Source organism: Helicoverpa zea, chromosome 2 (assembly GCF_022581195.2).
Source record: "Helicoverpa zea isolate HzStark_Cry1AcR chromosome 2, ilHelZeax1.1, whole genome shotgun sequence".
NCBI classification, from domain to species: Eukaryota; Metazoa; Arthropoda; class Insecta; order Lepidoptera; family Noctuidae; genus Helicoverpa; species Helicoverpa zea.
This window is the reverse complement of record NC_061453.1, coordinates 3,176,264-3,189,551: the sequence shown is the minus strand read 5'-3', so window position 1 is coordinate 3,189,551 and position 13,288 is coordinate 3,176,264. Positions and strand designations below refer to the sequence as shown.

Sequence of the window (13,288 nt, the reverse complement as noted above, 5' to 3'; positions counted from 1 at the left end):
CCTAATGACGAAGAAATAAAACAAATAAAATGCTTTCAAACCCTTTATTAGGTAATAGGTACCATGACTGTAAAATATCAAGCTTGTAATAACTTTTACATTTTGACAAGTGAATCTTATTCACAAACGCACGCCACCTCTCTATGTGCATTATTTTAAAACTATAATATTAACATGGCTCCCGATCCAATGGCGACTTAAAAGTTCAAAATGAGAATAAAATACATCTGAATAAGATATTAACGAGACCAGCGATAATGATTTTTCAAACATAATCATTGAGATTCATAGCTTTTTTCATTCTAGGCAAGTACAAGTAAATAATTTAAATTAAACAGAAGTAAGTAAACATTCCGCTTTGCCTAGCATTTTTGCAATAAATGTTTTCATTCCAAAGGTTGGGCCATCAAAACTAGCTTTACATAAATAATCCTACTTCAATAACACCCATTGAGGTAGACTTTCGAGACGGCAAAATTAATCAGAGACTTATACGCCAATATTATCTACCAATACTAAATTTTAATTTAAAGAAGTACATCAAACAACACTATGTAAGGGATTTTATAAATTAATTTTACATGAGTGAATGACTAAAGCTCTAAATTCCATTTTCGTGGATTAATAAATGATCAACATTGTTTTTTTAAATAAAATTAATATCAATGGAAAAATAATTCAGGCTAGCTACCAATTCAGTTTAAGTATACACTACACGTATAGTATAATACGATTTTTAAATGTTCACAACACCAAAATAAATAAATTGTTATCGATAAGACATTCATGTCATCGAGAAATTTAATATCGATTGTAAAACAATAATTTATATTACATTACCGCTTAACAATATGGTAACCAGAAAGCTAGGCACTTAGTGAGAATCAGCGTTAAAATTACTACAATATATAGTTTTTATTCTACAAAATATTGAAATACTGTATGTATTATACTAGAGCAAAGTCAACAGCAATTTACATTCGATACTTTTTGTATAAGCACTAACACAGCAAAATTTTAAAGTTCCTTTGGTTTAAAAAATATATAAATCAGTAAAACATATATATCTTAGTATATACTCAAAGTATCTAATATAAGTTCTATCTGACTTATGACCATGAGAAAATAACGTATGGGTTTAAAACAACCTTTAAAATGCTTCTAAAAAATATACAAATACACTTTTACATAAAAAGTCAATGACGATGCAAATATGAATGGTGATTAAATACTATAACAATTACTTTGGATATGCTTGAAAAGGTCCTAGATTTCAAAGTATAGTTAGATTTTACAGTTTATGTTTTAAGGTACATATAAGTATATTAAAAAGCTTAATAAAAACGTAGACAAAGCATGAAATACATAATATACGATGGTATCAAAACTGTAAGGCTGTGTTCACACCATCTATTTTCTCTTCCGATTGTACTTAGGACTTCCCTGACGTTGCATTGACCAAAATACCATATTTTACGGCTATGTGAACTCTAAACCAATTTTTTCAATTTCACTCAACACTAGAAAGGACGGCAACTACATGAGTTTTTTTTTTTCAAATAGAACAAGTTTTACAAAAAGTCTTTATTCCTGAGAAAATAGTAAGTATATTTAAGCATTAAAAAATCAATTCACAACTCTGGTAATACTAAAGCATTATTATTTTAGGTTACAGATAAATTTAAGTAATAAGTATTTACAGTAATTTAGGCCGAGTTAACAACATCGTTTTTAAGCTTCAAAGTTAGTTAAATAGTAGAGTATTCAATTTCTAGGTTTATTTATAGTTAAAAAAACACATTTGATACATCTTTGGTTTTCTGTTGGAATTAGAAAATATACTGACAACCTGACTTTATTTTTTTTATTTAGGGGTACTTACATACAGGGTCACTTTTAAGGGTAAAACAAAAATAAAATAAGTATTTTATGATTAAAAACCAAACAAAAAGTTCAAGGGTGATTTGCTACATTTAACTATAACGATAACCAAACCATAACCAGACTTATACTTGCCGCCTATTGGTCAAACCGGTGATTTGACAACTGAAAATGCTGTTATCGTTATAGTGAAATGGTGTAAACTCAACGTAAGTATCTTCTTCTCAAAAACCAACAATTATTTTTTGATTTTGTATACAATATAACTCAAATTAAAACATGTATATATTATATATTGTAACTTAAATATACTGGAATGTTCTTTCTTTCCATATTTCTGCATTTCAAAAGCAATCCCACAACCAAATGACAATTTTGAATGTTATAAGATTTAGATATCTGTTTAATTTACGTATACTATGTATGTATAGTATATTTAAAAAACTGTTTAAACTACGCAATTAAAACTATTTCTTTAAATATAATTTAAGTCCAATTTATCCAGACATCCTTTGAATTAAGGGAAACATATCTAAGTATACTTTTTAACATCAAAATTTTTAAGTAAATATTTTTAAACAGTGCCTAAAAATTAACTTTTAAGTGCAAACTAAACTACGTTTCAACATTGGTGCCTTTGCTTCCTATTCAATCCGATGTATTAATAATAAAAAATAACATTATTTACATGGAAAAACGTTATAGATTTAGAATAGTTTATCACATGCCATGACGTAGTAGAAAATTACGTAATACCGTAAATTACTAGATTTTATCGTGAAAGAGGTATGTTGATAACGGACAGAAAGTATGTTTAAGGAGATCCCTGGCTTAACATTTACTTTTTGCACCAAATGACTGTTTTACAGTACAATAACTATAAACATCTTTCACAGCAAGAAAGGCACTTAGGCCTTTATTATAAACTACCCTTAAGCAGGGTTTTGACTGAAAACTCCATTCAACTTCTCAAATTGATTTTAATATGCATGTTTCTAATAAATCTAAACAAGGGTCCATTGAAACTCCTTGCCAAGGAAATATCAACATTGTCGCGGTAGACATAAATTCGAAACTCGCTAAACTTCAATAAAGGCAAGACTAAGATATATTTTTTTCGACATGCGCTAAAATCAATACGGAATATTCCTGATTGGGAATTAGAAAAAGTCTAAATCACATACGGATAGAGCTACATAGAAGGTCAATACAACCATTTCTATCTCGTAACATAACCAGTATCTGCCAAGGGTACCACCCGCATCGTATGGGAATTACTCTGCACTACTTTTATCCTGGACGCGGGTGGATACCTTTGGCGGGAGCAAGTATCCATTTTAAGTTTAATCCTTACATGAAAAGTATCCAAAATACATGACCAAAAAATCCGCTATAATCAACATACCTCAATCACTCACATTTGATGAGACCCTGAGATAAGCACGTTAGCCTCATACCTCGCTGAATCGGGAGCAACATGTGGTTCTAATGCTTGATGCTGTGGTGGAACCGTGAAGAGTCACCGTGTCAGGGTGGTGGAGCATGCCTAACTCCTTCTCTGCTCTCTGTTCTAGTTCTACCCATCTGGAAATATTGTGGAGAAAATTTAAATTGCATCGTTCAAATTATAAACAACTGTTTAATTTTGACGCCGTAAAATACCAATGAATAAGTTAAGACGAATGAAAACATCTTGAGGAAAACTTGACTTCTAAGAATGAACTCGCCAATCCGCCTTGAGCAAGCGCGGTTTAAACGAACTCTTGAGTGGCAACCATAGTTAGAAAAAGTGTGATGTCCAAGACGCACGTTTCGCAGGACATAAAATTATGATCCAGGGATGCCAGATATAATTGGATGCTTTCAGCTAAGAACCTAGCGTTATGGGTATTTTTTTATTACATAATTATTTAAAACCATCGTCAAGTCTTGGCTAAAATACCAACTTAGAGAAACTCACCTCTGTACAGCCATAGAGAAGGCTTCCACGACATTATTGTCATTCTTCGCGGAAGTCTCGATATAGGTCGCGATCTTGTTCTCCTCGCACCACTGCTTCAGCTGGTCGTAGGATACCTCCCTGTCTTTTGACGATACGTCTGACTGGAACCAATGTAGGGGACAATCAGAAATTATCTCAAAATAGAAAAGATGATGAATAAGAAGAGGGTCTTTTTTGAAACTAATTTCTAAATTCGATGGCGATTTTGCATATTGCGCATTAAATTACACCTGGTATGGATAAAAGTAGAAATAGCAAAACTAAGCTTAAGCTTATTTTTATCTACCAGCCTGACCCAGTCTCCTTATGACGCGGATGAAGTCGCGGGAAAATATTAAGGAAATATGTATAAACAAAGTTATAATTTGGATGATTCATGTACATCATGCGTCATCGTGAAAAGGAATATTGTCTTAATTACTATACTAGTAGGAACGTTAAAATGTGATTATGTATTTGATGACGATTTGCTTAATCTGCTTAATGGGACTAGAAGTTGCGTAACTGATGAGTAAGTAGGTAATAATAGTCTAGTCTACTTTCTATTCGATATCTGCAGATTTCGCTGCGTAGCTTCCATGCAAAAGTATGTTCGGTATTGAAGTGATTTTAATAAAACATTGCAAAACTGCAAAGTAAGCATAACTATGTTTGGAAAAATATGTATGTCGCGTTAATTCCGCAAGAAAATCACGGGTCATCTTCAGGAGACGTTGAATTCACACCCGAGCGTTTATTAACAGTGCATATTTTTCCTAACATTTTATCTCATAGATTTCCGCAAAGTAACACCTGATTCATGATTCCTGATTCCATAATTTAAGCACGACTGAAGCCTAGCTTCTTAAAACTGGCACAATGTGTACTGTTCTTTGCAAATCAAGTAACGGGCTACTCAAGGGGTTCGGGTTAGTTCGTACAGTTCCTATAAATGGCGGATTTTAGAGGGAGCAAAGTTATTTGACGACAAACTGCAAAGAGTTACTACATCCGAGTACAGTACAGAGGGTCAGACTTTGGTAATTTCATAAAGGAACCCTCAGGGCACACCTCTTCATAATCATTTACGGAAATACACGTCATATAAAGTTACGTGAACAAGAATAATAAATAAACCTGTCGATCGACATTCTGATTGCAACACTGTTAGCCAAATCGTCATAAAAGTTATTCAACTGAGAAATTCGGTTTCATCGATATTTTTATGTGCAGTTAAGTAAGAAAAAAAGCGCGATAGCATTTTATAATATTTTTATTGTAGTGTAGAAATTGGGAAAACCTAACTAAAATATAACTTATTAGCTTACGCCCGCGGCTTCGCCCGCGTATAGTTCGGTTATGTCGCGTTTCCAAGAGAATTCTTCAAAAGTCCGGGATAAAAACTATCCTATGTTCTTTCTCAAGGTCAACTCTATCTCTGTACCAAATTTTATTAAATTCAGTTCAGTGGTTTAGACGTGAAAGCGTGATAGATAGACAGAGTTACTTTCGCAATATTAGTAGAGTTTTTGAGCGTTCTGTACCTGGTAGTTGTCTGATTACAAAGATAGATTTAAGTTAATTTAATAATTCAGATAATTTTGCATAATAGATGTCTAGATTAGTAATTAAGATTGTATGCATTAACATTTTACATTATATCTGTTGTTCCCCTCTCATATGTGTGAAAGTCGCTTTCAGGAGCGCTGTCTCGATGTAATTTTGACGCGTCAAATTACCAATCCAATTAGCCTAATCGTTTTGACTTCGACTTAACACGGGTTAAGTCGTATAAATATAGCCTCACTAGCTTCCGCCAGCGACTTCGCCCGCGTGGTGTGTTAATAAAAAGTAGCCTATATGTCAATCCAGGGTATCACCTATCTACATACCAAATTTCAATCAAATCGGTCCAGCCGTTTTTGCGTGATTGAATAACAAACATACATCCATACATTCTCACAAACTTTCACATTTATAATATAAGTAGGATTTATAATATAAGTAGGATTGTTTTACTTCTATTTTGAGTATTCTATGCCAATAGACTGAGCAATATACCTAGTATTAAAATAAAGGGAAAACATTTTTTTTTGTTGACCCTTTGGTCCAAAACTACTGAACCGAATGGAAAAAAACTTTCACTGTTGGGAAGCCACACTGCTCCCAAGTAACAGGCTCGAAGAAGGTTCAGGCAGGAAGAAGTTCCCTCCCCACACAAAATAGAAAAATAGCTGGTCTAAAACTTATTAATAACCCTTGACATTTACAACACAACTACATAATAAAGAAACATGTATTGTGACGTCACTTGACGTGATCGAAGCCACCAGTCAGCGTTATTTCATAACACGTCCGAGCAATAGTTACGATTGTTACGTTACTTACGGTTTTCCCCGCACTAGTAGGCGTCCTGCACTAACCGCGAATAAAAATGTTATTGCGGTATTAGAAAGTACTATGAAAGAGATTTCTGAGGCTTAATGTATGGTATTGGCGTTGTCATAACTGAGAATGTATGTTTCACTTTTAGGATCGGATTTATATACAGATAGTTTAATAAATTAAAAAAATATTCAATATGAAGACGACGAGTGAAAAGTCTTTAAACAATAACATCCAACTTTCCCCTATAACCAATAAGTTTGATGGTTAAAAACGTGGCTTCGTTCGCTGCTGTTCGTCTTTTCTTTCCTTCTCTTTATACAAGAAGTTTGTGCAAATATTTTTTTACCCAAGATTCAGTGAGTAGGCTCAGGGTAAATCCCACGGTTTATCCCCAAACAAGTGAAAACCACAAAAACAAACTAAGGTCTGCAAAAATACTTTATATATTTAATACTTCGTAACTTGTGAGTCACCAATTAATAAGTTGGTAATTATAATAAATGTACTTAATTGAATTATCGTTCCTGTGGTTTCCCTTTAGCCTGGCTTATTGAATAACAATTAGCGCAAATACAAATACAGGATTGATAATTCATGCAATTAAATAAATATTTTATAACGGTTTATTTTCTGTTGCAATCAAATATTATTTCATAATTTTCTAGCTGTTTTCTCGTGGTTTCACTGGCGTCCCGTGGAACTACTACCCTTACCGGGATACAATATTGAATATAGTCTACGTTACTGGGGAAGAATGTAGATTTCCAGTGATTTTTTTTAAATCGGTTCAATAGTTTCGGAGCCTTTAGGGTAAAAGCAAACAAAAAATGTTTCCTCTTAATATTAGTATAGATAGATTATACACTTTTTTGCTGTCATTCCTCTTATCACAGGCTAAACGTAGCATTTATCAAACGTCACCCTAATTATGGTACATCAGAACTATTAAATTATTCAACCTACCGCAACGCAGCCATTAAAGTTCCTACCATTATGAAATGAACCGTGCAATCTAAGCCTATCCAATTACTTAAGTAGGCAATTGATACAGTTCATTAATAACAAACATATTCACTGATACAAACAGGCGCTCGATTCTCCTAATTTTACTTAAGCGACATACGGTTCACATTCGACTGAGATCCAATCCCGACTCAATTACGATTGAAGCGTATGTGGCATTCCGCAATTTTTTCTTTGAAATAAACGTTTTTATCCTTTTCTGTCATTCAATAATGAATAATTTTGTCTGCAAATGTTTTACGATTGCAATATGATTGTAGAGCAAACTACCGTATAGATAGACCAAAATCACCAAAATAGCAGACCAATCGCAAACCAATCGAATGTCGTTGGAATACGATTGGTCTTATATTAGTAGCAGAATGCCCGATATGGTTAAAACTGCCATTGCGATCATATTGCGATTCGATTTCTATTCAATTTTGATATTATTAACTTAGGAGAATCGGGCACCAGTTATGTTACCGCAAAGGCTGGCCGTATCGTGTTCAATGCCCGTGACATTTAGATCAACAAACACACAAACCACAGATTTATATATGAATAATGAATTTGGGGCCATTGTCATTTATCATTGTGTTTCTTTTGTGCATTATTTAGTTCAATGGGCTATATTTATTCACTTGAATGAGGGATATATTTTTTATTTGAATTTGTTGACCTCAATTTGAGCTTACATGGAGGAAAAAGTTTTTGGCCCCTATTATATGAGACCTTAACTTAACAGCGATATTTTGGGAGATAAGGGATTCATTAGGAAAAAGAAACTTGATACTGAGACGTTACACGCACATACATCTTTTTGAAAATAACATAAATTACTGTTGACCCGCAATTTAACGTTTAACGGCCAGTTTCTTCATCAAAAGTAAAAGTCAAAGTAATGTCTAAAGTAAAAGTAACGGTCAAATTCGTTTTTTCAACGCTAAAGTGACAGCAAAACTAATAGAAAAAACGAATTTGACAGTTACTTTTACTTTGGCTTTGATTTTTGATGAAGAAACTGGCTGTAAGATTACCTATATAGCTTTAAGGCACTGTTTCACTGGTTACCGATAAAGTGTCAGTGAATTTTCTGATAATTGATGTAAAAGGCTGCTTATAATTACAGCCAGATATTGCTACCCCTAACATGTAAAACCAAAAGTTGCTTATAGTTTATCTGACAGATAAGTTTCTGATAGGCTATCAGAGACTGTAACAGTAGCTGGTGAAACTAGCTATAAATATTTCTTTTTAAATCCTTACTTCTAAATAATATTAATAATCTTCACATACCTTATTCCCAACAACCATGAACGGGTATCTATCAATGCCGTTCTTGACTCCCGCATAATGCAGGAACTCGTTGAGCCACATCTTGATATTGTTGAAGGAGCTGCGGTCATCTATAGCGTATGCTAGTATGCAGATGTCTGAACCTCTGTAGAACGGTGTGCGGAGAGACTTGAAGCGCTCCTGGCCGGCTGTGTCCCATACCTGTTTGTTGAAGAACTCTTAAAACTCATTTTGCCGCGGTTTTACCCACATCCCGTGGGAACTACTGCCCATACCGGGATACAATGTAGCCTATGTTAATTAAGAAGAGTGTCACTTTCCAACAGTGAAAAATTGGTTCAATAGTTTCAGGGACTTTACAAACACAAAAAAATTTTCCTCTTTATTAAATTAGTATAGAGGTATAGGTGAATTTAAAGGCAGAAGAAATAAGCTTGTAAAAATTCTCTATGCTGTAACTATTTCCTGTGGTTTATTTGGTGTGGTGTTAAGTATCTCAATAAAAGAAAAATTTCTGTAATAAATCAAATATAGAATCTTAGTCATCTCAATAGTAAATAAATTTTCCGAGATCCCAGATAGTGCATCTAAGATGTAAGACTTATGAAGCAATGATCAGACATATGGCGTCATTTCAAAAAGGATCATTATATTTACTATAGAGCAACCTACAGTTCTAGACATTGTGGATAGACTAGACACTAAGCAAACAGTTTGACTTTTATATTTTTTTTTATCAGTGCAGATATTCAAACTGCAGCTTTACTTAATTTATTTAACAATAGATAGATTAGCCATTCCTTTATTATTAGATCTAGTGACCTTATTCTAGATAAACTAAAGCTCACCTTTTAATATTATAATGATTAGATTCCATCAAAAAGGTTCTAAAGCTACTTAGCTGGCTCCTGTAACACAGGTCTCACCTAGCACAGGAGCCAGGGCTTCCTTTGTAATTGTATTTTATTTTTTATGCCAATAAAAAACATTTTATTTATTATTTATTATTTATTTATTACTTAACCTACATTAAATAATGTTAGAATTCTTATGAACTGTGATGCCACCACAGACACAAGATTGTTAATCTTAACAACATACAAGAGCACAATATTTAACATTTAAAACTTGACTCATCGGTAATAAAAATCAGTGACCTTACATTGTTATCTGATGCTTTGACTCTTATCAGTTAATTCATTTTTAATATACAAGTCCACCTTGGTATTTCCTAGATGCTTATGCAATACTATAAATTGTTAGAACAGGAAGAATTTTCTTGGTCCCCCAATGCAATTCGCTTTTAACCAACTTAAAAAAAGTCTGTTTGACCTGTCATGTATATTTTTTTGAGATTATCTCACATTTCGCCTCACTAATTTTGATGTTATTGAAGTTGTTTTTTTTTTTGTTAAACATTTTTTTATACAATCTATAGCGGTTTATGTCACCGATGTGCTAAATCAGTTCGTATTACACAAACTTATTCGTTCACCTCCATGTTAATATCACAACCTTGCGTTTGAAGGTGATATGTTTTTTTTATGGAAATATCATAAGGAAAAACTTAACAAAGAGTTTGTACCTTTTTTTAAATAATTGAGCACTTATCTCACACGTAATTTGTATGTGTGACGACTGTAAGCATGTATTTTTAATTTATTTCTTAAATTCTGAAAGATACAGCTTTGATTCTCAACAAAAATATATTATTTGAAGGTCAAACTAATCTACCAGCTATTAGGCCTGAGTTTAAATCTGACCTCATTACTCTGTTAAGTTCAACCCACACTCAAAAGAGGTTTGCACATAGTACTTATGAGTGAATGCCTTTGCTTTAAAACTTTTCTTTTAAAAAAATACTGCAGTAGTCTATAGTTATTTTTTACTTTAGTTCAGAACAAACAATTAGTTTAAAAATAAATTAAGAATAAGACATCCACAACAATGAAACAAAATTAATTATTTTCGAATCATTCAAGGTGAGCAAGTTGATGGAATTTATTTCTTCTAATCACTGTCTAGTTAGACACCTATCAACAAAAAAATGTCTGCTTGCATTTAATTGGTTTATTTCGACTGAACTAATAAGCTAGACTATTCTGAGGGGCTACTCAGCTAGAAGCTAATTTGATCTCTTTAGAAGTATGAAAGACACCAGATTTAAAGAAACCACAACAGTATTTTTTTTTACTAACAATAATGCATCACTTATACAAACATTGGGGTTCTAATTAATTCTGATAGGATAAATTACCTGCAATGTGTATGGTTTTCCATTAACTTCGATAGTTTTGTTCATAAACTCAACTCCAATCGTGTGGAAACTGTGATCATCGAAGTGGTTCGATATAAACCTGCTCATCAAACATGATTTCCCCACTCCACCTTCTCCTAAAATCACGATCTTCAATAAAGTGCTCTTGTTGGCGGTCCTCCCGTAACCGCGATCATTATCTTCCACCATTATGTCGAACTACACATTATATTCACTAAAACGTTTCTTTATTGCCGCAGCCTTGAATTGAATAACAGCGCAAAACACTGTTTAATTAATGACTCATATTCGAACTCATTTCTTAAACCTTAACTGAATGTGTCACTAAATAATAACTAAACCAGCCAGTTATTATTAGAAAAGTTATTAAAACGATTCGAGAACTCAAGGAATTATTTATATTTTGTAAATAACAGAGAACGACGATTGTTCACAGCTGTTTCAACGAATTTGTAAATCAAATGTCAATCGCTTGCACGTTGTCAACGGAATAGTAAGTTAGTGCTGTACCGAAAAATATGACTAAATCAGTTAGTTCTTAAATCGACTACATATAATTAAACAAGTAATGTGTTGTATTGAAGATATGAATATAAAATACCCATGTAATACAAACATATATTGGCAGTTTACATTTCATTCAATTTTGATGGAAATATAGTTTTATGTTGGTTACCTACCCATGAAGATACAATGATTATAACATAATTTATTTTTTATCAGTTACTCAAATATTTACATAATATTTACATTAATTTTAAAAATTAAAAATAAACTTATATATACAACTTAAAACTAATACATAGCATCAAAAAATTGCTCCTCATCGCTGTCACCGGGTAATGTACCCAGAAGGCTGGCAGCATTGCCACGTTGGATGGCAATGCTCAACCTCTGTGCGAAATAAAAGCCAGCCCTTGGGTCACGAGAAGTGTCAACAAGGCGCTAATACATAATTTATTAGTATTCATTTTATCTCTCCAATTGACTATCACAGGTGACTTAAAAACAATTTTCTGAATATCATAGTCAATATAGTCATGATTATATAATTGGTTTTAAAAATTAATACTACTTCGTAAATAGTCGATTTTTTACTGACATCTCTACGCTCCATATCAGTAATACCAATGAATTAATGTTGTCTCAAATTACGGGAAAAAATAAATTAAATTACATATTTTTTTACAGTGCATGATTATTTTTTTAACAAATAATATTATCAACCGTTATGAACCGTTATATTTATTTTAGAAGATCGATTAGTAAAGTAGTGGATGCTTTAAAAGCAGACTAAAGTCAATGAACATTAAAGAACCATGTGTTAATTCCGTTTCTGTACTAAACAGCCGGACAGAAAATATTTTCTGTTCCACGTATAAATTGACTCCGAATCGTATTAAACGAAAATAATTAGATATGCATGCTAATTTAATACAACATTTTAAGGGTATCCATTTTCTATAGCGTAGTAACCCTAAGGATTCCGTTCCAAGATGGCGGAACTTAATGTTTTCTGTTTTAGCCATATTCAAGCAATGTTTTTAATAATTTCATCATTGTAATAAATCTCAAAGTAATAGTAATCAACATTCAAAAATGTGGTATTTTGAGCTAATAGTAAAGCTTCAAGGAAACATAACATCATTCTAATCAGAGCCATCTGTATATTTTTTTGTAAAACATTGACGCACAAGTTAAACTTTGACGCTTATTTATCCATTTCTCTTAATTTCTGTTGAATATTTATTTATTCACATTAGGTACTATAATACATTTCACATCCTCGTAATAGGTAAATGTTTTATAATAATTGTATCAACAAGTTTATCGTTTTCCTATTAGAAAAAACACTCATTTATTTGTTTATAAAAATGTTAGATCATCCAGTGCTAGCGACATCTATTTATAATATTTATGAATTAAAATGAAATACTAAACTGAAAAACAAAATGGTGGCATTGTGTTTGGTAACCGCCAGGTGTCGATAATATTTACCTTTTGTTTTGACGAGGTCGAGTCGCGAGTAGTCGCGAGATGTCACGCTCACTCGGCCGCGCGCAACAGCAACAACTTTATTCCGCTTTGTTTTGCGGAGGTGAGAGGACATGGTGTAGCCGTCGCTCGAGTTTGTGCGTTGTGTTCAATGTTTTTCTTATTAAAAAGTATTTATTGAGTGAATAGACATAAAATATTGAAGAAATAGTGCTATTACATTCGAACGAAGACTGTGCATGTGTTCGAGTAGACGAAAGATCGCTACATTTGCGCAATCGTTGGTGAGACTTGATGTCAATAAACTTGTCGGTTGTATTTTATGGGAAAGGTGTGCCGCGTCGCGCTGGTACCTGTTCTCGGCGGGTGGGTGCTCGAGGCCGGGATAGTGGCTGCTAAATTGTCGGCGGTCGGCTCGTCAGTGCCATGGAGTCGTAGATAGGATCGAGGTGAGTAGTAAAGTT

General features: G+C 33.1%; 2 protein-coding genes across 2 annotated transcripts in view; one reads left to right on the top strand and one right to left on the bottom strand.

The window, feature by feature from the left end:
* Window positions 1-30: 30 nt before the first annotated feature.
* LOC124637336 (ras-related protein Rab-9B) lies at window positions 31-11,485 on the bottom strand. The gene is made up of 4 exons (XM_047173704.1): window positions 10,809-11,485; window positions 8,552-8,752; window positions 3,842-3,984; window positions 31-3,465 (listed from the first exon to the last, which is right to left on the bottom strand). Exons 1-4 carry the CDS (start codon window positions 11,016-11,018, stop codon window positions 3,333-3,335), a joined length of 687 nt encoding a protein of 228 aa, XP_047029660.1. The 5' UTR covers window positions 11,019-11,485; the 3' UTR covers window positions 31-3,332.
* A 1,342-nt stretch (window positions 11,486-12,827) lies between these two features.
* Window positions 12,828-13,288, top strand: part of LOC124638652 (nuclear hormone receptor FTZ-F1 beta) — a 38,697-nt gene continuing 38,236 nt past the window's right edge. The window contains exon 1 of the mRNA XM_047175649.1: window positions 12,828-13,273. The gene's annotated coding sequence lies outside the window, so the exon portion shown is untranslated. The remainder of the gene's footprint in view (window positions 13,274-13,288) is intronic.